Raw genomic sequence first — 26,050 nt, 5'->3', positions numbered from 1 at the left:
TGTGTGTGCGTGAGTGTGTATGCGTGAGTGTGTGTGTGCGTGAGTGTGTGTGTGCATGTGTGCTCATGCTTATTAATCAATTTGAATCCATGTTTAAAAATCCAGCCCGAGGGCAAGGTATGATGAAACATCCCAGGAGGCGGAGGCAGGTGGGTCTCTGAGTTCAAGGACAGCTAGGGCTACACATTTAGACCCTGTCTATAAATCAAGCAGGCATACCTTGGGGCTATGGAAATGGCTCAGTGGCATTTGAAGTAGCATGTGAACCAAGCCTTAGGACCTATGTTCAGACCTCAGAACAAACACAGTATAGTAAGAAAACCCACTTGGGCATGTCCGAAGGCCCCCACACATGTCCATGGGCCTGTACCAGCCCACCCCCACAGAAGAATACATTTTAAAAGAATTAAAAAAAAATCAAGCCCAGGCCAGAGTGATGGCTCAGCAGTTGAAAACCTATACTACTCTTCCAGAGGACCTGTGTTCAGTCCTGCAGCCATAGCAGGTAGTTCACAGCAACCTGTGATCCCAGCTCCAGGGGATCCTGGACGCTTGCAGGGTCTCACAGCCACCTGCATGCACATACACCCCCCACCAAGACGGTTTTCAAAGAGATTTTAAGAAGAAAAGTTGAGATGGGGTCCTATTATGTAACCCTGGCTGTGCTAGAACTCAGGACGTTGAACTCGGAGCTCTGCCTGCCCCAGACTCTTGAGTGCTGGGGTTAAAGGTTTGCACCATCATGCCGATTTTTTAAAAAATCAAGCAAAGCATAATGTCTCACACTTAGTTTTAGGCTAGCTTGGGCTATCTAGTGAGACTCTGTCTCAGAAAGCTAGAAAGAAGAAAGAGCCACCATCTTTTGTTCTACCATAGGGCCTACCCGGCCATTTGCCCCGCTTGCAGTCCCATGTGAGCAGGCATTTTGTGCGTGCACGCCACATGTATGCCTAGGGCCTGCTGAAGCTAGAAAGTCCTGGGTCCCCTGCAAGAGCAGCAGGTGTCCTAACCACCCCCCCCCAGCCATCTCTCCAGAACCCCCCCCCCTTCTATTTGTTTTGTTTTGTTTCGTTGGAGTCAGGGTCTCATGTAGCTCAGGTTGGACTAGAACTTGCAGTGTAGTCAGGCAAGACCTCAAACTTCTAATCCTCCTGCCCGTCTTCCAAGTGTGGAGTGACAGGCATTCGTCACTCTGTCTGGTGAATGTAGCACTAGGGACTAATCCAGAACCTTGTGCATTCTGGGTAAGCAGTTACCAACTGAGCTACAAGCGTCCTTAGCCAAGTCCCAACCTTCCACATCTACTTAACAGACTTACTTTAGTAGTGAGTGTTTGTCTGGAGACATGTCTGTACACCGTATGTGTGGCTGGTGCCCTTGGAGCTCAGAAGAAGCTATAGGGTCCCCCCTGGAGGGACAGGTATTGTGAGCCCGTGTGGGTACTAGGAATTACACTCAGGTTTTCTACAAAGCATCCAGTGCCCTTCTCCATTGAGTCGTCTCTCCAGCTCCTGCATCCACTTCTTATAGAGTCCTGCCTGTGCTGTGCATCCTCACAGGCCCCAGCATCTGCTCCAGATCTAAACAGGAAGTGTCTCAGCCCTGACAGACACAGGAGGGATCTGTCACTCAGAAGCAAGGCCATAGCCCCTGAGTCCTGGACTTAACTGCACTCTGAACGCTGCCTCCCAGGTTCTTCCTGCCTAGGATTCTATTGGCAATCTCTCCATAACGTAGCCTGGCTCTGCCACTGCCACTACACCATACCACAGGACTGGATAGGAGTCGAGCCAACCAGGATCCGAGGGGAAGTGTAGGCCGTCGCACAAGGGCCTGCAGCAGGCACAAAGGCCCCTTGCCCTGTCATCTCCCCAAGGAGTGCTGGGCATCTTCCCATCCACCCACCTTCAGGAACAAGGTGGACCAGGTGCCCAGGGCAGGCAGGCCCTGGATCTCCTGGTGAGTCAGGCAGCCTCATCCGGCTTGATGGTGCCAAGTCCTCCCTGTGCTCCTGACTTCACTGACGCCTCCGCTGTTAATATCTGATAGTTCCTGATGAGGAAGCAGTGTCCTAGTAACTGGGGTTGGGGGGCTGTCAAGTGCAGGGCCCTCAGGGCTCCACTATCATCAGAGCGGCCTGTTGCCCACTTGGCTTGGTGCCCAGGATGAGGCAGCAGGCCCCACTCTGCCCAGTGACCTCCATCTCACCCAGGTCTCATTGCCTCGGCATTCAGGGATCAGATCCCTGGGGCAAGCGGGGATGAGGGAAGGGGCAGCGAGGCCCACAGAGGCACTGGCAGGTACAGGCCTGTTACTCCGGGCCAAGGCTGGGGCAGGGTGATGAGGATTCTGGTTTCAGTTTAGGCAGACTTGAAAGAGGGGTGCTGGGAGGGGGGCTCCATCATCCTGAGGGTGCCAAAGAAGGGTGTGGATGAAGGGCACCAGGTCCTCAAGAAATGCCTTGACAGGAAAGAACAAGTTTGGTAGCGACTGGGGACGGCCCTGGTGTTACAGAAACCCAACCTCCCATAGGATAGAGTTACCCAAGCCAAGGCAGGAAGGGAGATGGGCCATGATGGCACAGACCTGAGATCTGTACTCTGACACCAAAGCCAGCCTGGTTACCTAGTGAGTTCCAGGCTAGCCCTGTATTAAATGGGCTTGAAGCTCATCTGGTACAATGCTTGCAGCTCATTTGACAGAGTGCTGCGTACCATGCACAGAGCCTAGGGTTTGAGCCCTAGGATAGCAAAAGCTAGCTCATGCCTGTCACCTTAGCACTCGGGGCAGAGGCAGGAGGCTCAGGAGTTCAAGGTCAGTCTCCATACGTAGCCAGCTGGAGACAAGCATGAACTACACATAAACCTATCTCAAAAGAATAAACAAAATAGAAAGTGTTGGTGGTGCATCTGATTAACCCCAGCACTTGGGAGGCAGAGGAAGGCAGATGTCTCTGAGTTCAAGGCCAGCCTGGTCTACAGAGTGAGTTTGAGGAAAGCCAGAGCTACACAGAGAAATCCTGTCTCAAAAAAATTAATTAAAATAAAAGAAGGTTGGAGAGTTGTCTCAGAGCTTAAGAGCAGTTGTTGCTCTTGCAGAGGACCCAGGGAGTTTGCAGCAGCCACCCGGCTGCTCACAGCCATCATCCTCCAGTGCCAGGGGATTAATCTACAGTTACTAGGCACACACATGGAGCACAGGTGTACATTCAGGCAAAACACTCTCACCGTGTATAACATACATGTTTTAGGTGTACACACACACATGCTCCATTAGAGAGGACTTTCCTTCTAAAGCCAGGAAATGTCACAGTGGCTGGGTAGGGGCACACACCCACTCTCCCTGTCATCAGAGGACAGCAGGGCTCCTAGGACCTGGTCACTGAGAACTTCCCTCTACCAGCTATGGGCAGCGCTTCCCATGATAATGTTCAAGTTCCAAGATGGGCTCTGATTGGTTACTTGGAAGCAGTGTTGATTGGCTGGGGCCACGGGACACGCCCTTCTTGAGCTACTAAAGTCTGCAGATAGAAGAAATTAGGCTATTGGGCTGGGGAAACCAGGGTGGTCACTGATGGTCACCCTCCTCAGAGCCCCATCTCAGGTTAGACCACTGACAGCTCCTCCCACAGGCAGCTGTGCTGTGCTGTGGCCGCCTGTCCCCAGCCCCCTTCTCCTTTGTAGGTTTGAACACCCCCAGCTCTTCTCCACAGCACCGGCCGGCAGTCGTCAGCCCCCTGTCTCTGAGCACAGAGGCCAGGCGGCAGCAGACCCAGCAGGTGTCACCCACCCTGTCTCCGCTGTCACCCATTACTCAGGTGCGAGGGCGAGGTGGGTGGGGACACGGGAATCTTCCAGACCCTCCCCTTCCCCTGTCCTGTGGAATCCTGGTTTTACCAATTTTATTTATGTGTGTATTTATTTTTAATGTGTACATGTGTTCTCGAGTGAATTTATGTGTACCATGTGCATGCAGGTTCCCTTGGAGACCAGAGGTGTCAGGTCTCCTGGAACTGGAGTTAGAGGTGGTTAAGAGCCACCCTGTGGGTGTGGGATCTGAACCCAGGTCCTCTGCTAAGGCAGCCCATGCTCTTTAATCCCCGGGCCATCTCTCCAATCCTGTTTGCACTATTTATTTATCAACAGAAGTCTGAACAGAAAGTGCACAGATCAGTGTTTTATGATGCACACTTATGGTACTTGTGAAACCCTGAGTAGATGAAGATGACCTGGGATCCCTGGTTCTTCTGTTCCCATCTCCGTGTCACTGCTCCTGGCTAAGCCAGTGGTCTTGGAGTGGCCCAGGGGCCATCAGCAGGCATCCAAGTGACGAGGCAGACACTCATTCTGCAGCTTAGGCTGGCCCCATGCTTACAGTGACCTTCCTGCCGCAGTCTCCCAAGTGCTGCCTATGTAAGATTACTTCCTGTGTAAGATCTGCCCTTACCAAGTTTGGCTCATGTGCTCTAGGGAGAGCAGACTGTGGGGGATCAGACCCACAGAGTTGCCCCATGCTCCCACTGGCACCGTGGCCCAGTGCCTCTTCCTCATCCTTGTCTTCTGCAGGCCGTGGCCATGGACGCCCTGTCCTTGGAGCAACAGCTGCCCTATGCCTTCTTCACCCAGGCTGGCTCCCAGCAGCCTCCTCCACAGCCTCAGCCACCACCTCCACCTCCACCGGTATCCCAGCAGCAGCCACCGCCCCCACAGGTGTCTGTGGGCCTCCCCCAGGGTGGTCCACTGCTGCCCAGTGCCAGCCTGACTCGGGGGCCCCAGCTGCCGCCACTGTCAGTCACTGTACCATCCACTCTTCCCCAGTCCCCCACAGAGAACCCAGGCCAGCCACCAATGGGGATTGATGCCACCTCGGTAAGCCTGAGGGGGCCCTCAGTGTGTATGTATATTCATGAGTGGGTGGGTGGGTGTACTCATGAGTGGATATGAGTGTGTACTCATGGGTGGGTGGATGTGTGTACTCATGAGTGGGTGTGTGTATTCATGGGTGGGTGAGTGGGTGTATTCATGGGTATATGTGTGTGTGTATGTACTCATGATTGAGTGTGGGTGTGTACTCATGAGTGGGTGGGTATATTCATGGGTGGGTGGGTGTGTATTCATGAGTGGGTGGGTGGGTGTACTCATGAGTGGGTGTGGGTGTGTACTCATGGTTGGGTGGGTATACTCATGAGTGGATGTGAGTGTGTACTCATGGGTGGGTGGATGTGTGTACTCATGAGTGGGTGTGAGTATATATTCCTGGGTGGGTGGGTATGTTCACGAGTAGGATATGTGTACTCATGAGTGGAGTGTGTATTCATGAGTAGGGGTTTGTTTATGAATAGCATTGTGCAGGTGCGTGCCAATTGTATGTGTGTTCATGTACTGTGCTTTTAGGAGTGTGTGGATCACAGTCTGGATGTACGGATGTGTCGGGGTACGCAGGTGCATCCAGAGGGTGCTGTGCCCGATGCCATCAGCTCTGCACAGGCTCAGGCCTAGCATCAGCAGGAGTCCTTGCTGCGGGCTCCAGGTGGGCCTGCAACCCTCTGTGTGCACATGCCGACAAGCCAGGTTTACAGTCGCATCTCCGCTCGGATTCCCACAGGCCATGACTGCCTGAGTGGCATCCATTGTTGAGGGTCCAGGCATCGGGCCCAGGTCTGTTGGGCCAGTTCAAGAATCAGTAAAGCATGAACTGTCTGTCATCACAGGCACCACCTCTGCAGTACCGCACGAGCGCAGGGTCACCAGCCACCCAGTCTCCCACCTCTCCAGTCTCCAACCAAGGCTTCTCCCCTGGAAGCTCCCCACAGGTAAGGCCCCACCCCTGGCCCTGTGCCACTTTGTGTGTCCCATGTGCCGAGTGCTCCCTGTGCTGTCCTCCACTCCATGGCTTTGTGTGTCCCATGTGCCCAGTGCTCCCCAGTGCTGTCCTCCACTCCATGTCTTCGTGTGTCCCATGTGCCTAGTGCTCCCTGTGCTGTCCTCCACTCCATGCCATCTGTCCTCCATCAGCCCAGGGTCGTGCCCCCACCAGGCGGGCTCAGAGTTTCTCAGGACATCAGAACAGCCCCAAGGCTTGGAACCTGAAGCTCCAAGACCTATGAAAATGAAGGTAGAGGCTCTATGGGGTGTAGCTGAGGTGGCCAGCCAGCCTATGACTGCTCTGCCTCCCCCCCTCCACAGTCACCTAATTTGGATGACTGTGGCCTTTGTTTTATTTGGGTTGTGTTTTGAGACAGGGTCATGTTTCTAAACAAAATTCCAATTGTTCGATTTTTACCAATGAAGACTCAGGAGCTAGATGCTGGGGTGAAAGCCTGCTAGCTCAGAGGGGCAGAGGAGCACCCAGCTGACCCTACCCCAGTGTGCCAGAAGCAATGCCTCTCTCCCACGCCATCAGACTGGAAGCCCTGCTCTTCTACTTCCTGTGCGGCTCTCTGTCCCTCCTCTGACTCCCGTTTACTCTCTACGGTCTTTTCTTTTTTTTTTTTTTCTTTTCTTTTTTTGTTTTTTTTTTGTTTTGTTTTGTTTTGTTTTTTTTCTTTTCGAGACAGGGTTTCTCTGTGTAGCCCTGGCTGTCCTGGAACTCACTCTGTAGACCAGGCTGCCTTGAACTCAGAAATCTGCCTGTCTCTGCCTCCCAAGTGCTGGGATTAAAGGCGTGTGCCACCACTGCCCGGCTTTTTTTTTCTTTTTTAAAGAATTATTTTTTTATTTTATGTATGTGAATACACTATAGCTATCTTCAGACACACCAGAAAAGGGCATCAGTTCCCATTACAGATGATTGTGAGCCACCATGTGGTTGCTGGGAATTGAACTCAGGACCTCTGGAGGAGCAGTCAGTGCTCGTAACCGCTGAGCCATCTCTCCAGCCCCTGTAGTTCTTTTCTTAATAGTACTATGTTCACTTTCTGGCAAGTGGTTACTTGCTCCACCTCTTGACCTATGGCTGACTTCACTTAGTCTTGTTTACAATATTCAAGCAGAGAGTTGTTGGGTTACAGGTCTGTGCTAAGGCTGAGCCTCACCACAACTAAAAATAGATTTTTTTTCAGTAAATAAGACAAATTCAGGGTTCACGGTGTGATCAAATATCCTGAAATCCCGATTCACTTTGTAGCCCAAATGGCCTCAAACTGAATCCTCCTGCCTCAGCCTCCCCAGTGTGAGGATGCCAGCCCACCACCCCAGATTTTTGCTGGCCTGGTGCAGTTGTGCACCAGATCCCGGACGTCCTCACTAGGCCAGGCCTCTGATCTCTGTTTTGGTCCAGTTCAGCCTAAGCAAGTATCCTTCAGTTCTCTTTGCAGTCTGACCCTGCCCTGCTCATCCCGTACTGAGTTGAGGAGTTGAGGTGTGACTCAGTCACATCGGAACTGACAGGACCTCACCATCCTGGGGCCACCCCACACTACAGTACCACCAGGCAGACAGACTTGTATTAGCCTTTGTAGTTCCCCAGGCCCTGAAACTGTCCTCAACCCCAGGACAGGGGCAATAGGTTCCTCCCAGGCTAGAGCCAGCAGGAGCACCAGGGAGGAGCACCAGGCAGGAGAACCAGACAGGAGCATCAGGCTGCTTTGCTTTTGGGAAACAAAAATATGAGGTCCCCCATGGTGACCATCCAACCTGCTTAATCACCTGGTGTCAGCTCTTCTCAGTCCATTCACACTGAGCTCTTGGGCTCCAGGGACACAGAGAGGCAGGTAGGGCAGAGGAGGAGTCCACAATCCATGACACATTTCTCTGACAAACCATAGGATGTTCTCTGTCCTAAGCAGACGTAGGTTGTCCTAGCCGGGGCAGGCAGCTCGTCCTATCTTGTTCAACCTGTCTCTGTGTGTCTCTGATGTGGAAAACAGGTGTATCATGTTGGTGAGGACAAGACTGCTGGGGTATTTGACCCCAGTGGGAGTCTACAGAGACACAAGTTTCTCTCAGAACCCAGAGGTGCCAGGCATAACCACATCTGGCTTCCTATTGGGTTTTTCCTTAGACACCCATTGGGCTTTGGCCATGTGCTCTCTCATGCCTGATGTACTCTCTCCACGTGCTATCATGTCGGTCCAGTCAGGCCTGTACCTCAGCAGGTTAAGGCCCCACCCCTGAGTTACTTCCTTCAAGGACAGTTTCTCAAGGCTCTGGAACAGAATCAGCCACCATCTCAGAAGCACCCCAAAAATAGCCCTGTCCCCACTCATTGATGAAATCTTTAGCTCCTGGTGAGGCTATGGGGTCTTACAGTAGCAGGGTTTGACCGAGCAGTCTGCCACCTTTCAGGGGCCAGACTGAGCTTAGCCTAGGTGACTCTCGCAGGGAGCTGGAGGCTGTGGACTGTCCTAGACTGTTACCTGGCAGTTACTCTGCACAGCGCACTCAGGTGCATCTGGGATCTGACTTGTGAGTCACAAGTCTAGCTGGGCTGTGGGGTGCCTGGGGTGTGACTTAGCTACATTTTCAGCCATCTAGTCCCCTTGTCCGTGTCCCAGCCAGCTCCAGGCATAGCCTTCATGTACCTCCAGGGGCTCCTTCCTGGCTTTCTCAGGGCCCCAAAAGAGCCCAGCTAGGCTTGGCTCATAGGCAAGTGTGATAGGATTTCGACCCCACAAGCCTGGGATCTCACTGGCAGGCAGCCCCAGGTAGTGGCTTGTCCCTGCTGTGTCCTGTGCACTATACTGTCTAGAGTGTATCCTATGTCCTGTCTCCATGTGTTCCCAAGAACATACTACATCCCAAACAGGACATGCACGTGCTGCCTGTCACTCCAGGAAGTCCTCAGCTTCAGGATCAGGCAGCACCTCCCTACAGTCCCTGTGCCCTAGGAAGTGACGTTTCCTAGATGCAGGCTCTAGGAGGGTAGATGGGACAGTGATTGGGGAACATCAGAGGACCTGGGAGTGGGTATGGAAAGAAACAGTCACCCTAGTCAGGGCACTCCCCTGAGCATTCCAGGATAAATGTCTGTGGTCTCCACCCTCTGGGAGTCCCCAGGGGTCTTTGTCCCATCCAGCTGGGCTGTGGGAGGCACAGGCTTCAGGAACCCCAGCGCAGGCATCCCACCCCACTGCCTCCTGAGCCTGAGGCTACAACCACAGCAGGCTTCTCTTCTGTCCACAGCACACGTCCACCCTGGGCAGCGTGTTTGGGGATGCGTTCTATGAGCAGCAGATGACAGCCAGGCAGGCCAATGCTCTGTCCCGCCAGGTGAGCGAGTTCCCAGGTCTCCCTGCTCTGCCTGCATCCTGCTGTCAGGCTGTGGGTGGGGGGAGCCATAGCCACCCCCGTCCTGACCCCCCCACCCAACATCCTGACGGCCCCTCTGCTCCTCTCCCTAGCTGGAGCAGTTCAACATGCTGGAGAGTGCCATCAGCTCCAGTAGCCTGTACAGCCCGGGCCCAACACTCAACTACTCGCAGGCGGCCATGATGGCTCTGAGCGGGAGCCATGGCAGCCTACAGGACCCACAGCAGCTCGGCTACACAGGCCACGGTGGAATCCCCAACATCATCCTCACAGGTGAGGCCTGGGGCAGCAGGGCATGAAAAGTGTCCTCACAGGTCCTCCTGCCAGACAAGGGGGTTGGGCTGAGGCTAACCTGCTCCACAGGATGGGGAACAGAAGGCTCACTGCAAGCACGGCAAGGGCTCTACCCCTCAGGGTCTCATCATCCTGGACTCTGTCCCTACCGCAGTCCATCCTCTCACACTTCGCTGTTAGCCTCAGCTGTCACAGAGCCGTGTCACACATGGCACTGGTGCCCACCCCTCAGCTACCTCCTCATGGTCCACTCGGCCACGCCAGCCATCTCTGCAGCGTGCTCTGCCCTGGCCTTACCTGCAGCTGTGCTCTCTCCCTCCTCGCCTCCTCTCTCTTCTCACCTCATGTGGGATCCAGTCCTCTTATTACCCCCTGCCCTCATTTTCAGCCAGGGAGACTCGCCACACACCAGGGCCCTCTGTTCAGGACCAAGCTGATCAGACGTCAACCCAGTGGTCTCTCTGTCACTTGCTGGCAGAACCCAGAACCTGCATACCCAAGAGACAGGGCCTTCCATCCTGCAGAGAGCAGTATGGCCAGGCCGCACTCCATCTAACTAGAACCCGGCTTTTCTAATGTCTTCCCTCCCCAACTCCCTTTAGCTATCTCCCTTTATCTTATAGGCCTGAAAAGGAATCCTTTCAGTCTAGTCTAAGTCTGTTGGGGACACTGTCACTGCATCCTGTGGGCACCATGGCACACCCAGGGCAGAGGGTGGATCCTTGGGACCCCTGTGGCGTGTAGGACAGCCTCTGTGCTTAGAGCTCCATCTAATCTAAAAGACCGGCCAGTCTAGACGGGACAGCTGAGTCTCAGTTCTAGGCCTGGGCACCTGCCAGGCACCTCCCTGACAGTAAAAGGAGTTGGGTCCCCACAGGGAGGACCTATGACCCACCTGTGCACCTCAGACCCTGTGTCAGAAGGTGTGTCCCACAGGTCACACTGCCGTCTGCTACCAAGCATGTGGCTTTGCGGGTGGCGACAAGCTCACGCTCTGCAGACTGCTGAGCCATGTCCCAGGCTCTGCCTGCCCAGTGCCAGTGTCTACCCCACCATGGTACACAGAACACCTATCCCTGGGGTGAGCCACCTCCTCCACCCCTGCTTCTCACACTGGAGGTAAATGGCCTGGTGTCTGGCTCCCTGGAGCCAAGGCTGAGCCATATACTTTGTCCCCACCCAACAGTGACAGGAGAGTCACCACCAAGCCTCTCTAAGGAACTGAGCAGCACACTGGCAGGGGTCAGTGACGTCAGCTTTGATTCGGACCACCAGTTTCCGCTGGACGAGCTGAAGATCGATCCTCTGACCCTCGACGGACTTCATATGTTAAATGACCCCGACATGGTCTTAGCCGACCCAGCCACCGAGGACACCTTCCGAATGGACCGCCTGTGAGTGGCTGTGCCTGCCACCCGCCGCTGGTCAGTCTCCAACGGCGCTGCCCCAAACCTGGGGATGGCAATGCTGTCCCCCTTGCCAACGGCCAAGCTTGTGGTTCTGAGCTTGCAATGCTGCCCAGCGCCCCCTGCCAGCCGCCACCCCGGTTGTTCACCTCCCATGATGCCTGGCGTGAGGCCGTTGTGTACTAGGCTGGCTATCTGTCTGTCCATCCATCCACCTGGGGCCAGGCTGATCGCCGAGGCTGTGAGTGCCTGGCCCCCATGGACGTTCCCCATGCTGGCTCCCTCACCCCTCACTGGGGATGTGAGAGCCCTCACCAGTGGTCCACTTTCAAGATACCCAAAGTGTCACTCCCAGATGTGCTGTGCAAGGAGGTCGGGGGTGTGGGCGTGGCCACCCAGAGGCTGAGGTGCGCCATCCATTCGACTGTTCTCAGCTGTCACTGCCTTCCTCATCCCTGTCCCCACCGCCATCCCCAGCCCTGGTCAGGTCATGCATGCCCACCATGCCTAGGGCAAAGACAGCCGAGCAAAGGGGCAGACCTGGACCAGAATAAACACTGTTCGATGGCTGCCTTTTATATTCCTGGGCACTCTTGGAGTGTGACAATCGACCTATGGCCAAATGTGGTGTGGACAGAGCCCGATGAAGCAGCCAGTGCCCCTCCTTGGCCCCCTCGCCACCACTCTTCTCCCCTGCTGGGGAACGGTCAGCGTGGTGGTACAGGGATGAGGGTCACAGGCCACCCGCGCATTCTCCTCACTCTTCCCAGTCCCATGACCAGTCCCTACTGCTGTTCAGGATCTGGGGCTCGGGAGGCAGCAGCCCTGGCGGGTTCTGCTTTTCCTTCAGTTTCTGTTGGCGTTTGGTAGCTGACCCTCCATACTTGCCTGGCAGCATGTGTATCCCCCAGTCTCTCCTTGACCTTTTTTTAAAGCTAACTGGAACACTAGCCTGAATCAGCACTTGCAAGCTGGGGCTCCTGGGCCGCTCACCCAGACCTGGGCCGCTCACCCTGACTGAGCTTACTGGCACATAGTCTCACCCCAAAGAGCTGGGTGGGCATGGATGGGGCTGGATGCACGGCCCTGGTGGCTAGGTGTGTCTGTAAGAACCACAGAACAGATTTCTGGGAACAGGCCTTGGCTTTCACTGGAGCCTCTGGAGACCCCTCTCCCTCTGAGGATCTCTAAGGTGCTGGGTAGGCCTTAGCAGGTGACTGGTGCCTGCTGGTGGCTCTGTGCTAAGATTCCCTGTGATAAGTGGGGACTGTGGACCTAGCTTGTCTTTTCTGGGCCACTTTTGGCCTAGAAGCTCTGATCCCCACCACCCCAAGTTATAACTTGACATGTCATACGCCTCTGCCCATAGGCCCATGCACAGCTTGATCGTGTGTCTGTGGCGTTGCCCACTGCCCGTGCTGGGGTCTGGGGAGCACAAGAGCTGTGTGTCTCTCTCCGAGCAACCAGGTGGCTGCCTGCATGAGAAAGCTGCTGCCTTTCATTACCATCCCCCTTCCCCCTGGACTTGAGGATACAGCGTTGGTTTGTTCATTCACCTGTCCAGGTCTCAGGCCTTCCTGTCACCATGGCGAAGGCTTGAAGGGAGTAGTGGGAACATCGTCATCCTCGTTGTTGTTGTTTTATTATTAAACATGCATGGTGGTACACACCTGTCACCCCAGCACTGGAGAGCTGGAGGCAGGAGGATTAGGATATCAAGGCCAGCCTGAGCTACATGAGACACTGTCTTAAGAAAACCAAGAGGGATTGGGGATTTAGCTCAGTGGTAGAGCGCTTGCCTAGCAAGCGCAAGGCCCTGGGTTCAGTCCTCAGCTCTGGAGGAGAAAAAAACAAAAAAAAAACCAAGGTAAAAAAACAAAAGACAAAGTATACATGAATGGGGGTCTGATTCTCTTCGAGTGTAGAAGTCTGAACAAATGGCTGTAACAAGGTAGAGAGGCTGAGAGTTTCCAGGCCAGGCTCTGCTTCCCGGTAACCAGTCACAGACCTCCAAGTCCTCAGTGAGCCAGGGCAGGACACACATGGCCACTATGGCCCGGCTTTCAGTGCCCTGCAGCCAAGAGTGCATGTAGCTGTATCAGTGTGACTTGTTCATTGCCAAGTTCTGTGATGAGGTGATGCATCCCTGCCTCAGCACCCCGGGCAGCTGTGGGCATCTCATGAGCCGAGCCCTCTTGCTCAGCCAGGGGCCACCACTCGGGTGCATGCATGTTCCAGAAGGGTTCACTCTCCCCACCCCTGGGCCTCGCTGCTGTCAGCGGGACTCCTGGGAGGTGTCTTTGTTTTCTAGATGTAGGTCACCTGTCTGATAATACTTCTGTATTGCCAAGACCTCCCAAGATGATAGCTCAAGGCCGTGGGGGTTTCAGCTGGTGACATGCAGATACTGTGACCTGTTGAACTGTGCTGGGAGCAGCCGCCTTGCAGCATGTACATAGACCCTCTGCCCACATCTGTGCTCTCAGGACAGGCTTAGACACCCGGCCTTGCGAGGTCAGATACCTGAGCCGGGCCTGCCTTTCCCCCTCCTCCTTATCCATGTTGCACCAGCTTCAACCAAGCCCCTCAGCCATGTGCTGTCAAACCCACTTCCCCGAATCGGAAACAAGGCTGAGGCATCTTGATAACACTATGCCCCCCCCCCCCGCCTCCGTTTACTTTACCCATTAAGGCCTCTGGGGCAGTAGTTATCTACCCAAAGCCCCCCAGAACAACAATGCAGCTGGACTCGGCCCCTTTCTGTGTCCTAAGAAATGGCTTGTCCTCTCGACCCAAGGCTCTGTCACGTCCCCTATCTGCAACACTATCCTGTGCTGCTCTGTGAAGTCCATTGGTACTTAGCCTAGCCGTCAGCTCTTTGGAAGACTTATACTGGGGAGCCCCCTAGCGAGACCCATATGCTACTGCACACACAGCACCCAAGGACAGCTGACAGCTATCACCTGGGCCTGATATCAAGAGTCAACAATCCTGGCACTCTGATCAGGACAAGAGCGGGCAAAAGTATGGGGGTGGCAACCCCCCACCAGTGTCAGCCACTGTTCTTCTCACAGTGGGCCTAGAGTTTGTTCACTGCATTCTGAGTTTTCTGCAGAGAAGATTCCAGCACAGACTGATAAGGCTGCTGGGACCAGGGTCTTGATGGAGCTGTGTGCACAGGCATAGGGTTGTATAGTTGTGCCCTAGGCCTAGCTGTTGTCCCTCCAGAGCTGTCCAGGTGGGGGCCCCGTGGTGCAGTCTGCCCCATGTGGTCTGCCTCTAGTGCGGTGGTACCTGTTCCTTTTTATACCCCTTCCACCTTGGCTCCCAGAGGGGCCCCTCTCCTTCAGGGATCTGGTGGTTGATTTGGAGACCCTGATCATTCCTGTCTCAGGCATGGCCCTCAGCGTGCTACAAATGCCTGCCACTCATTGGTCATAGCCACATCTCCCTGTCAGGGCAGAAGATGGAGGGACTTGTATCCTCTCGAGCCTGGGTGCTGGGGTACTCCCAAGGCCATGGGGTGCCCTGAACCTCAGTTTTCCTCTTTCTCAACCCTGCTGGGCTCAGGGGCCCAACCTCCTGGGCAGGTGGGGACAGCAGCAGAGCCCCATGATGGTACCAGCTACCCCTTCTGCACTCAGCCCTTCCTTGGGGCTAGGGATCCATCACATGGGGTAAGATCTTGCCCTATCTCTTGGGGTTCTAGAATTTCAGGGTGACCCAGGCCTAGCCTAATCCAACCCAGCAGTTCTGATCACAGGGGGACATGAGGACAGGGCTGTGGCCTTAAAGTCAGAGGTCAGGCTCTGTTTCTCAGGCCCCATCTCACCCCTTAGTTGGAAACAGGACGCCATGGGCTGGACAGCCCCTTTGATATATGCAAATGGCTGGTCCCACATTCCTCTCCCCGTGCCCAGGCTGGCTCTGCCCCCAGCATGCGCACTCCGCTGCGGATGTCTGTGGACCGTGCCCATGGGTACCGCAGTTGGGGGGTCAGGTTGCTCAGGGCACGCACGGCCGCCCGCCCCACCTTCTGGCGCAGACGCTTCTTTGTATTTTTGCGCCCTTTGTAATGAAATGTAATAAAAACCCAATGTTTTCGTCTGGGCCTCTTCCTCTTTTTCTAGTCTCCGTCCCGGTTATCTCATCCTCCTGTGGCTGAGCCCCACATAGGTCTGAACCCCTTGAATACCTCCCACTGAGCCATTCAGTGACTTAAGTTCCTAAACTTGGAGGCATCCATCTGATCATACCTTAGAATATTCCAGGGGTATCACCTTCTGCCGTGAATTGCATGCCCCTGACTATCTCAGTGACTTGAATACAGACCCTAGGACCTCCTGGAGACCCCTCCACACAGTGCCCCTTCAGCAGCGACCAAAGCCAGCCAGTCCCCCACATACATACTTTATTTGCCTTTCCACCCCAGGCCAGACACCCCTTCAGAGGGATGCCAGACCCCCAGACACCTGTAGCTTATGCCACCACAGTCCATCGGGCAGTGGGGCCCCACTGGTCCCTAGGCCCTCCGCAGCCGGTGACTCTCATAGTCCTCAGGGATTGTATCTGCAGATTGAAAGGCAACAGGTGAGAGATGTTTTTGGAGCCTTTTGGGTCCAGCCCACTGTCCTCTAGCTCACCATTGCAACGGTAGCGCAGGTTAGCCCAGATGATGTTCTCTTGGGAGAAGCAGAAGACACCCAGGCGGCCACCACGCATGGCCGTGTCCAACACCACGTTGCTGTCAGCTACTAGCTCAGGACCCTCATAGAACCGCACCCTGTGAAGGAGGACCAATGAGGTGGGGGTCCCTCCTTGCCACCCCCTTCATCTGTGGTTCCTACTCAAGAGATAAGAGCTGGTGTCGTAGGCCCTGCCTCCGTTTCTCTCTGTGAGAATGTGTGTCAGGTGCCCTTACATAGGAGGTACTGGGGTCCTGGCATCTACCCATAGGTCCATGATGTACTGTAAACAGCCCATTTCTCCTAGAGCAGCTCAGCTCAGCAGCAGCAGGGCAGTCCCACCTGATGTAACCGACTTGAGGCCGGTGCTGCAGGAACCAGCGATAGGATGTCTTATCCTTCCAGCCCACATTTCGAGGATCCTTCCACAGCAGCCGCACCTGGGATGCTGTGTCCCCCGTGTGCCACAGCGCGTTTCGGAGCTGTTCCCCAGGACCTGTAGAGGACTTGACAGCCTGCCACAGACCAGGGGAGGAAAAGGATCAGAGTCCTGTCTGGTGGGCGTTACGGGTGGTGGAGTATAAGGAAGGTCCTTGTGGAAGAAGAGGGCAAGCGAGGGCTATTGGCTGGGCCACTGTGGGTAGTGGAGCCAGGAGCCTGCGTGTATGCTGGAAATACAGGGGTACCTTAGGGGATCCACAGGGTCTGGCTCCTTATAGGATGCTGTAGCCTGCTGGGATAAACTGGGGTCTATAGAACTGATGACCTGTTGCGAGGTGTCTGCAGGAGGATCTGGGGTACCCAGGGAAACCTAGGGCTCTGTGACAGGCTTGGGAGCCCAAAGGAACATGTGGCAATCCCAAGGTAGATTTTTTTCCTTTTTTTTTTTTTTTTTTTGAGACAGGGTCTACCTTTAATTTTTTCTCTCTTGAGTATTATGTTTCTGAATGTGTGTGGTACATGTAAGCAAGGGGCAGAAGTTGTCAGTTATCCTTAGTAGCTTGTCTACCTTGATCTGTAAGGCCTGGGGCTTCCCAGTGTGGCTAGTCTCACTAGCCAGCTTGCTCTGGGGATCCTGTCTCTACATTTCAAGGCTGGAATTACAGGTGGGTCACCATCCAGATCCAGCATTTATGTGGGTTCGGGTGTGGGGGGGGAGAACTCCAGTTCCCTTGATTGTGACTCAAGCACTGTAGCAAGGTGGCATCTTCCCCAAGCCTTCGTAGAAGGTATTTATGGGCCTGTGGGAGGATTGAACCCCATGGCGATGGTGGGTGCGGGTGGGAGGGTTGGGGCCAGGCACGAGTGAGAGAGAATGAGGAGTAGTGACAGTTTTGAGGGCTGTGGGACAATCCTGGAGAGCTGTGAAGGTTTGGGGGTGACCACTGAAAAGTATAGTGTGTGTAGGCACAGGGACCCAGAGGGTACAGCCCAGACAGCACCTTGAGCTGAATCCCTGGCTCAGCCACTGCCCGGAAGGGATTGGCCTGCCAGTACGTCTGCTCCATCTGTTTCCACATGACTACATAGAAACTCGAGCTGTCTTGGTAGCCGAAGATGAAACCAGCATAGTCATCATCAGTGGCAGTGTTTACGTGGAACGTGCCCTCGAAGTCCACACCGTTGAAGGCCGTGTAACCTGTAGGAGGGGAGAGAAGAAGAGAGTCTTCAGAAGCATGCTTGCTCTGAACACCTCAGAGTCAGGCCCTGCCTCTCCAAACAAGGCCACACTCCAACATAACACTGGCCACATCCCCAAACACTTCAGTCCCTAGCTCTCAGGGGTCACACCTCCCACAGCCATGCCCTAAAGGCCTCACCCAGCCCTTCACAGATCCTAACCAACCAGCCCCTGTCCCCCCACGGCCTAGGACCCACCTATGGCCACTCCTGCAACCTGCCATTTGTCCTAACTGCCTCAGCCCTATCCTTCCCAGGATTAAATTGACAGGTCCTGCTCTGTGGCCAAGCCCTCCGTGGTCACGCCCCATAGTCCCGCCCTCGCCCCGCCCCGCCTCACCCACAGCCAGGCCAGGGTCACTGTTCATGGTCTGAACGATCTCCATTCCCTGGTGAAGTCAGAAGAACAAGGGCCTCAGGCCAGCGCTGAGTGGTGCAGGCCTTGCTGAGGTGGCATCTGGACTTCCCTAGACCGCCACCCAAGCCCTAGCCGCACCTGATTGAGCACCACCCAGTTGGGGTCGATCTGCGCATCACCCTCGGGGTCCAGCACGACCGTCTGGAAAGCCCTGAAGTCGGTGAGGGTGACCTCGGCGTTTTCGGGACACACATCGATCTTGTCTATAACCTTGTCAGCATCAAAGTCGCCCTGACATGCGTCACCCACGCCATCCCCTGAAAGAACAGGTCACAAGGCGGCGCTGTAGGCTCAGGCCCCTCCCAATAGCTTGTGTTAGCTGCTGACCACGCCCACACCAGGCACTTCTGCCTCCTCACACCAGCTGCTGGCCATGCCCACACCTGCTACTGGCCAAGTTCACACCCAGACCACGCACCAGCTAGTTACCACGTTCACACCATCCTTACTGTCATTGTCCTCTTGGCCTGGGTTAGGCACCAAGCGGCAGTTGTCCCGGCTGTCAGGAACCCCATCATTGTCGTCGTCGTCATCACAGGCATCGCCCTTGCCATCGTGGTCTGAGTCCTGCTGGGCACTGTTGGGCACTGTGGGGCAGTTGTCCCGGGAGTCCTGGTGACCATCCCCGTCCCTAGAGTGTGGAGATGGAGCGCTTAGACTCCAGAAGGGGGTTGTCGTGCAACACCCCACTGCCCTTCGCAAGGCTCCTTACTGGTCCTGGTCACTGTCACAGGCATCACCCACAAAGTCGTGGTCCACATCCCTCTGGAATGGGGTCAAGGGTCACAGTCAGGACTAGGAACTCAGAAGCCATCCCCACCCCAACTCCATAGCCAGGTCCTTCCCATTCCAAGAACCCCCACCCTCAGAATGCCCTCAGATCCCTCGTACCCCCCAAACTAAAGTTCACATAGAAAGTGGCCCACCTGGTCTGGGTTGTCTTTCTGGGGACAATTGTCACAGGCATCCCCAACACCATCACCATCACTGTCGCTCTGGTCAAAGTTGGACACCCGGGGACAGTTGTCAGCTACATTTCGTATTCCTGAGATAAATCAGAGAACTAAGGCAGGACCCTGAGAGCAGGGCCAGGCTAGCTTGGTACCTTCCCAACACAGATCAGGCCTGGGACAAAGCCCCAGCTCCACGGAGTCAGAAAGAGTCGCTGGCCAAGGGGTCTGAGACTGATCTCTGGGGCCTATATGGTGAGAGAGGACTTACTCTTGCAATGCAGGTTGACCTCCACATGTGTGTCATGGCACAAATGCACACACAGGTGCATGTACACAGGATAGATAAATTAAAACATTAAAAAGTTGCTGGGCATGTTGGCACTCTAGAGGCAGAGGCAGGCAGATCACTGTGAGTTCAAGGCCAGCCTGGGTGGGCTACATAGTGAGTTCTAGGACAGACCAAACTACATAATGAGACCCTGTCTTGGAAAAAAAAATCAAATAAAACAAGATTTAAAAAATTAAAGTGAGGCATAGTGGCCCACGCCTTTAATCCCAGCACTCAGGAGGCAGAGGCAGGAAGATCTCTGTGAGTCTGAAGCCAGCTTGGTCTATATAGTGTGTTCCAGGACAGCCGGGGTTATGTAGAGAGACTGTCTTAAGAACAGCAACAACAATAATGTCAAATAAAAAAGGATGACCAGGCCGGGCGGTGGTGGCGCACGCCTTTAATCCCAGCACTTGGGAGGCAGAGGCAGGCAGATTTCTGAGTTCGAGGCCAGCCTGGTCTACAGAGTGAGTTCCAGGACAGCTACACAGAGAAACCCTGTCTCGAAAAGCCAAAAAAAAAAAAAAAAAAAAAAAAGGATGACCAAGCAGGACACAGTTGTGCATACCTGTCATCCCGCTCAGCAGGTGAAGGCAGGAAGATCAGGAGTTCAAGGCCATCCCCTGCTATGCATCATGATGAAGCCCATGGGGGATGGGGTGTTAAACTGGGCACCCCGCCCCTCGTGTCCCAGCCATCTTCTCTTCCAGACCTGGCTTCCGTGTTTCCCTCTGCTTGACTTTAGCCACACAAGGGCACTCTAGGCCAGGTCACCACTCAGTTCCAAGCTTTGCAGGCACCTCCACTGAGAGATGGGTCCCACCCTTCACCCCCCAGCTATACTCACGGTCGCCATCTATGTCGTCGTCACAGGCATCGCCCCGGCCATCCTGGTCTGTATCTTTCTGGTCGTCATTCTTCTGAGACCGGCAATTGTCGCAGGCATCTCCCCACTTGTCGCTATCCGAATTGCGCTGATCTGGGTTTCGAACCAGCGGACAATTGTCCTAGAAGGCAGAACAAATAGAAGGCAAGGTCAGCATGGGACAGAGATCATGTCCCAGTTGCCTGGCAGGGAATAGGGAAAAAAGGCCTTAGTTCAGTCTTCCCGGAGCCTATGCGTGTAAAGAGAGAACCGAGACTCCTACAAGTAGCCTTAGATCATGCCACACTCTGTGTCTACGCCACATACTCCACACGCCCGCGCGCGCGCGCACACACACACAACACACAAATAACTAAATATGATAAAATTTAAAGACCACTTTCTGCCAGGCAGTGGTGGCACACGCCTTTAATCCCAGCACTTGGAAGCCAGAGGCAGGCTGATTTCTGAGTTCGAGGCCAGCCTGGTCTACAGAGTGAGTTCCAGGACAAATAAACCAAAAAAAGAAAAGAAAAAAGAAATAACTAAAGGCCGCTTTTCAGACCAGTCCAACTCAAAGAAGGTCTAGTCCCTCTGCCAGAAGCTAGGTAACTAGCAAGACCTTGGCGGTCACGCTGCCACCAAGCCCCGCCCATGGACCCTATACAGCCTTACTTGCTCGTTAGGGACTCCATCCCCGTCTGCATCCGGGTCACAAGCATCTCCGATGCCGTCCCGGTCCACGTCCTCCTGCCCCGAATTGGGCACCGTCACGCAATTGTCCTGGGGAGCAGAAACACAGGAGTGAAGTGCGTGTCTGTCTGGCTCACCACACCCTCCTGGCCACGCCCTCCAGGTCACACCCACCTTGCGACACTGGCGCTCTGAGCAGCGAAGCTTCTCGTCAGGGAAACCGTCCAGGTCCGTGTCGCGGCCGCACAGGAGCCCGTTGCCGGCCCAGCCGACCGCACACTGCATAGGGGAGTGGGTGGATATGTCCACGCACGCCGGAGCCCCGAACCCCTCTTCCACAACCTATGCTCCTGCACTCACCACGCAGGACCTCGAGCCGTCGCGCTCCAAAACGCAGTCGGCTTTCTCGTGGCACGGGCTGGGTGACCCGTCGGGGCAAAAGTGCTGCCCACGCCGCTGGCAGCCTGATGTCTGGTCACCCACGAAACCGGGCTGGCAGGGGCCGCACTGGAAGGAGCCCTGTGCGCAGGCGCGTGCCGTCAGCCGGACACCCACTCGTGCCTTGATGGCATCAACCTCACCATCCCTGCCCTCCTTACCCGAGTGTTGACGCATACGGAGTTGGGGACGCAATTGTGCTGCCCGGTCTCACACTCATTAATATCCGTGCAAACCTGGGGATACAACGGACAGACAACACATGTTTCACGTGCGCCTCTTTGCAACCTGCCCCACCCCCACTCCAAGAACTTTCTCGCTGGAACGAGTTTTCTGGACAAAATGCATTTCATTCTCTTCTGCCATAAACGTAGGGTTCCCCTGCTTCCCTTACTTGTTTGTTGGTCTTGGCGAAGGTCAGTCCCACGCCCTCGTGGGTGGCTCCGCTGAACCCAGGGGGACAGGCTTCGCAGTGAAAGCCAGGGCTGGTATTGACACACCGCACGCGCGGGAAACAGGGGTGAGCGTTGCACTGTGAGAAAGGAGCACATAGGTTTAGGGGCCCCAAGCTGGACCGCGAGAGTCGCACCTTGGGGCTTCCCGGATGTGGAGAGGGGTTTGTTTTGTTGGAGACAGGATCTCACTGCATAGCTTTGCCTGCTCTGAACACACCATGTATACCAGGCTGGCCTCGAACTCAAAGAGATTGGCATGCCTCTGCATTCCAGGGCGCTTAAGGGCCATCAGCCAGCTCTTGAAGTAGGGTGCCACACGGGATAGAGAACCCGAGGGTTTCTGAAGACTTTGCCTTCATGGGCATGGAGTTGCGTCCTCTTAAGGGTGAGGAAATGAACTTGGGGGACGGGCATCCCCAGCCGAGGGAGGAAGTGGCCGCCTGGGCGTGCAGGCACGGCGGCGATCGCCCTGTCGAGGAGGGCGACTCTCCAAAGCAGACACGTGGTCCGGGCGAGCAAGCCCCAACTGTGAGGAGGGTTGGAGAGAGCCACCCCCGGCCTCCAAGGGGTCGTTGGGGTGGGCGTCAGTAGGGGCAAAAGCCGTGGTCAAAGCATGCGTCCGAGATAGTGATGGAGTTTGGCTGGATGGGACCCCCCTGGTAGACGTGAGGTCTTCTGGGTTGGAGCCCCGAGCTGCAAGGGGCTGGTCGGGGAGAATACCCTTAGTGGATGAGGGGGGTGTCGTCCGGGTGGAGGGAATTTGTGGTGGGGTCGGCCCGGGTAGGGTCAGGACGGCGGGGGTGTGGGGAGCCCGCGCACCTCATTAACGTCGGTGCAGTGCGAGCCGTTGCCGGTGTAGCCGGGAGGGCAGGGGCCGCAGCGCGCGCCAGTAGCTGTCTCCGTGCAGACTACGCCGGGGAAGCAGGAGCCGGGTGCGCAAAGCAGCACTGGCCGCACGCTCAGGCCGGGAGTGCGTGCGGGCTGCATTCCTGCGGACCGCAGAAGTTAGGCCACGCCCAGAGGAGGTGCCTGTCCGGCCCCGCCCACGAGATGAGCTTGACCCGCCCGGGGTGGAGCCGTGCAGGGCCACGCCCCTCGGGGGGGCTCGAGTTAGCCCACGCTGAGACTGGGCTTGTTCGCGCGTGCGCTCTGAGGCTGTGCGGTCCTACTGCCCGCCATGTCCCTGGTCTTCGCGCTTCTCCCGGGCCTTCTCTCCGGCGTCCAGTCCGCTCCGTCGCCGTCCGCTTTCGCCCCCGCCAGTTTCCTTCCCCAGCCCTTTTCCTCCTTTTCGCTCTGTGCCCCTACCCTTCCTCTGGCCCCTGGGTCCCGGCTGTGCTCACCGCAAGCATCACATTCCATCACCGTATTCTTCAGGAAGGTGATCTCCTTGACCTGCCGGGCAGGAAGTCAGCGGGACCCCTTCCCGTGAGCCTCCTCTCGGTCCCCCTCTCGGTCCTCCTACGACCCCCTTCCTGGGAAGCCCGGTGCCCACAACCACCCCTTTTACCTTTGCACAAGCCCGTTCCGGAGCCCCTGTGTCCCTGTTTCTAGCTCGGTGCATCCTGTCCCTGCATCCTGTCCCCGCAACCTGTCCCGCGCCCTGTCTAGGCTCTCTTCCCTGCTCTGCTCTTGCGCTGTTTTTCTCTCTGTCCTTTTCTGACCCTCTGTTCTCTGCTCGTCACTGCGCTGTGTCCCCTGCACCTGTTCTGACCCCGCGCTGTCTCCCTCTCTGTTCTCAACTATTCTCAGTCCCCTCTGTGTGCCCTGTCCCTGTTGTCTCCACGCTGGTGTCTCCTTACCTGCTGTCGCAACAGTTCTCTCACGTCTTGCAGCGCCGCATTGGTCTCCTGAAGTTCTCGCAGCATCTGTGGGGCCAGGTCTCCACCTGCGTCCACAGGGGCCAGTGATGGGCGACCCAACCACTCCATCACCCCTCCGGCCACCCCCGGGGCCATCCAAGCTCCACCCGCCGCTTCATTTTTCAGGAGGTTCCTGGAGAGCGGACCCCAAGCTCCGAGGAGCAGGAATCATGAACGTGGAGGGAACTCAGGGGCCTCCTGTCCACCCATGTCCCCCACTAAGCGGCTTTACCCAGCGGGATCTGGCCCTGGCCGGTCGCCCGCAGGGCAGCCAGGGCGAGCACTAGAACGCAGGCAATGGGGCCCATGGTGGCGGAGCTGCAGCTGCTGTCTGCACCCTCGAGCCCGCGGCCTATTTATCCCCGCGCCGGGTCCGGGACAGCCCCCACGGCCCTGCCCAGAGCCCGCCACAAGGTAAACAGGCAGGGCTCTGCATTCAGGGCCGCGCCCCATGGCCCTGCGGTATGATCGGCGGCTGATCAGACCGTGGGGTCTGAGGAAAGAAAGGCATGAGCCTTGGAGTGGGGCTCTCCACTCTGGTCACCATTGAGTGCCAGCTGTATGCAAGACCATCTCCATCTGCCCCATCAGATAACATTGGGGAAACAAAGTCATAAGTAATCAAAATGTCCCAACTCACCTACTCTGGCTCCCCACACTTCCTCTGCACTTCAAAATCCTGCAAAGGGGGCTATGGGTATGGCTTAGCCCCGGTCAGCAGGAGGTTGTGTAGGTATTAAGCCTCCACCCACCTCCTCGCACCTCGAAACAAACAGAATCCCCAGTAAATGATGTCTGTGCCTTGGTTTCCCCTTTTGCACTGTTGAGGAAACAGTGGAGGTGCTGGGGATGGGGTGGGAGAAGGAACCTCAGCTTCCCTGGAGTTCTCTTCTCACTGGGGCGCACTAAACTTCACTCCCCAGCTGCTGGGGAGACAGTCTGTCATAAAAATAAGACTGGCTGCGATCTGAAAATCTCCTTTCCCAAGCCAGGCACACTCTGAGCTGTAAAACACCTCACCTCCGGGACCTTTAACGCTCTCCACCTGGCCTTCAGGACTCACAGCTTACAATCTGTAGGCAGAGAAGCTGGGCTCAGGAGGAGGACTGGCCCACTTGGTGCCACTGCAACCCTGGAAGATCTCTTGTTCCAACAAGAAACCATGGAGGGCTGCCTGGAGGAGACAAAGAGTCCAGGGAACAAAGAGAATGAAAAGGCCTTAGATCATTCATGGGAAGCAGTGAGGTGGCTCCAGTGCTGAGGGGTGAGGGGTGGGGGGTTGGGAGGTGGGGGGTAGGAGGCGGCACAGTGGGGCATGTCAGAGGGTATGTGTGTGTAGATTTCTGGTATATCCATGTTTTACACAAATATGCCAGTTGTGGGTCACGTCTGCTGCTAGGTAGCTGCTGGGGAACACTGGAAGAAAGCAGCCCCCGGGTGTGGAAAGCGCTACACTGTCACGCAGAGGCTGCAGGGCTATAATGGAAAATGCTCAGCAAAGTCCTCAGTAGGAGTCAACTGGGCTGCTGGGTAGATGAACACCACGCACAGGTGTGCTGTCAAGATCTTGGGGCTTAGAGACAATCGAGAAGTGATGCCACCAAAGAACAGTGCCAACGTCCTAAGGCCCAACTTGTCATTGGAAGGCAGTAGGGACTCACAGGGGTTGGGGGGAAGGAGGGAAAACAGTCCTGCAGAGGAGGCTGGAGGTGGCTGTGCTCAAAGAGACCAGGGCCCCCGTGGCAGCCTCCCTGCTGACTGAGCTACCTCCTGTTTTCTTTGGCTCCCAGCAGAGCTGGGGCTGTTCTTGCTGACCAGCGCTGGAATTCTCCAGAAAACCACCACTGCTGGGCAGACCTGTGGCCTCCGGAGTGCCTCCTGCAACCGAGGCAGGAGCACACAGCAGCCTAACGGGTGTCTGCCACCAGTCAGGCACGGGGCTGGAGCTCAGGACCACGTGGCTTGAGCTGTAGCCATAGCTGGGCCCTTTGGAGAGATATGGGGAAGGGAGTCAGAACTGAAGGAAGGGCAGGAGCTGAGGTGGTGCTGGGGACAGTAGGGAGGGGACAGCCTGGGCTCACCCCTGCTGCTGGCTTCCGTGAGGCAGGGACCCTCTCCCAGGCAGCTCGTCTAATTGTAAGCGTCCTGGCTTCCCTTGTCAGGTATCTGGACCTATTGCCTCCTGTCTGTGCTTCTCCTCTGCCCTTCCACAGCAGACTCCGGCTCCTCTGGGCCAGTTCTGTCTAAGCATGGCTCTCCGTGGGACACAGAGTGTAAATCAGAGCACTCACAGCCTCTGAGGATCACTAGAGGGCTGCCTCCCATATCAGCCTGGCTCTGAAACTTGGAATTTATACACAGAGTGTTCTAAATGGGTTTTGCTTCTAGTGTTTTGTAAGTTTGGTTGTTTTTTACTCTTGTGGCAGGGTCTTCTGTAGCCCAGGCTAGCCTCCAACTTACTCTGTGTCCAAGGATGACCTTCAACTTCTGGTCCTTCTGCTTCCATTTCCTAAGTGCTAGGGTAGATTGCAGGCTCTGTCCAGCCGGAGTCGGCTTGTATCCATACTTTCCTCTAAGGGGAGATGACCCAGCTCGATGACCCACACCCAGAGCTGGGGAGCTAGACACCTCCACATACACACATACACACATACACACCAGCCCCTATACATGCAAACCATACCACATTAGACCTCATACACACACGCACACAGCCACCCGTATTCAC

At 55.7% G+C, this 26,050-nt stretch overlaps 2 protein-coding genes across 3 annotated transcripts in view; one reads left to right on the top strand and one right to left on the bottom strand.

Annotated features, from left to right (window-relative positions):
* Positions 1–11,526, top strand: part of Crtc1 (CREB regulated transcription coactivator 1) — a 53,109-nt gene extending 41,583 nt beyond the window's left edge. Inside the window, exons 9-15 of one of the 2 annotated variants that reach the window (XM_028786162.1) lie at positions 3,684–3,817; positions 4,566–4,709; positions 4,818–4,868; positions 5,711–5,812; positions 9,123–9,209; positions 9,341–9,521; positions 10,729–11,526. In XM_028786162.1, coding sequence (XP_028641995.1) covers positions 3,684–3,817; positions 4,566–4,709; positions 4,818–4,868; positions 5,711–5,812; positions 9,123–9,209; positions 9,341–9,521; positions 10,729–10,940 — 911 coding nt within the window. In that variant the 3' untranslated portion in view covers positions 10,941–11,526. Of the gene's footprint in view, positions 1–3,683; positions 3,818–4,565; positions 4,869–5,710; positions 5,813–9,122; positions 9,210–9,340; positions 9,522–10,728 lie in introns of both variants that reach the window. The other variant, XM_028786161.1, reaches the window with a different exon arrangement.
* A 3,811-nt stretch (positions 11,527–15,337) lies between these two features.
* Comp (cartilage oligomeric matrix protein) lies at positions 15,338–23,648 on the bottom strand. Its single transcript, XM_028786074.1, has 19 exons — positions 23,555–23,648; positions 23,263–23,348; positions 22,804–22,855; positions 22,283–22,452; positions 21,403–21,540; positions 21,170–21,244; positions 20,931–21,089; positions 20,745–20,849; positions 20,553–20,660; positions 19,860–20,019; positions 18,658–18,776; positions 18,444–18,496; positions 18,181–18,362; positions 17,810–17,988; positions 17,654–17,702; positions 17,076–17,272; positions 15,976–16,148; positions 15,592–15,731; positions 15,338–15,517 (listed from the first exon to the last, which is right to left on the bottom strand). Exons 1-19 carry the CDS (start codon positions 23,628–23,630, stop codon positions 15,471–15,473), a joined length of 2,268 nt encoding a protein of 755 aa, XP_028641907.1. The 5' UTR covers positions 23,631–23,648; the 3' UTR covers positions 15,338–15,470.
* Between the last annotated feature and the right edge of the window lie 2,402 nt (positions 23,649–26,050).

Source organism: Grammomys surdaster, unplaced genomic scaffold (assembly GCF_004785775.1).
Source record: "Grammomys surdaster isolate TR1022 unplaced genomic scaffold, NIH_TR_1.0 125429, whole genome shotgun sequence".
NCBI lineage: Eukaryota > Metazoa > Chordata > Mammalia > Rodentia > Muridae > Grammomys > Grammomys surdaster.
The sequence above is the reverse complement of the archived record's forward strand: the minus strand, read 5'-3'. Positions and strand labels throughout refer to the sequence as shown.

Coding starts and splice junctions, on each gene's coding strand:
- Comp (XM_028786074.1), bottom strand. CDS start 23,630: ATGGGCCCCATTGCCTGCGTTCTAGTGCTCGCCCTGGCTGCCCTGCGG. Junction 22,856..23,262: donor GAGAACTGTTGCGACAGCAG/GTAAGGAGACAC, acceptor CCTGCCCGGCAG/GTCAAGGAGATCACCTTCCT. Junction 17,703..17,809: donor ACTGGGTGGTGCTCAATCAG/GTGCGGCTAGGG, acceptor TGACTTCACCAG/GGAATGGAGATCGTTCAGAC.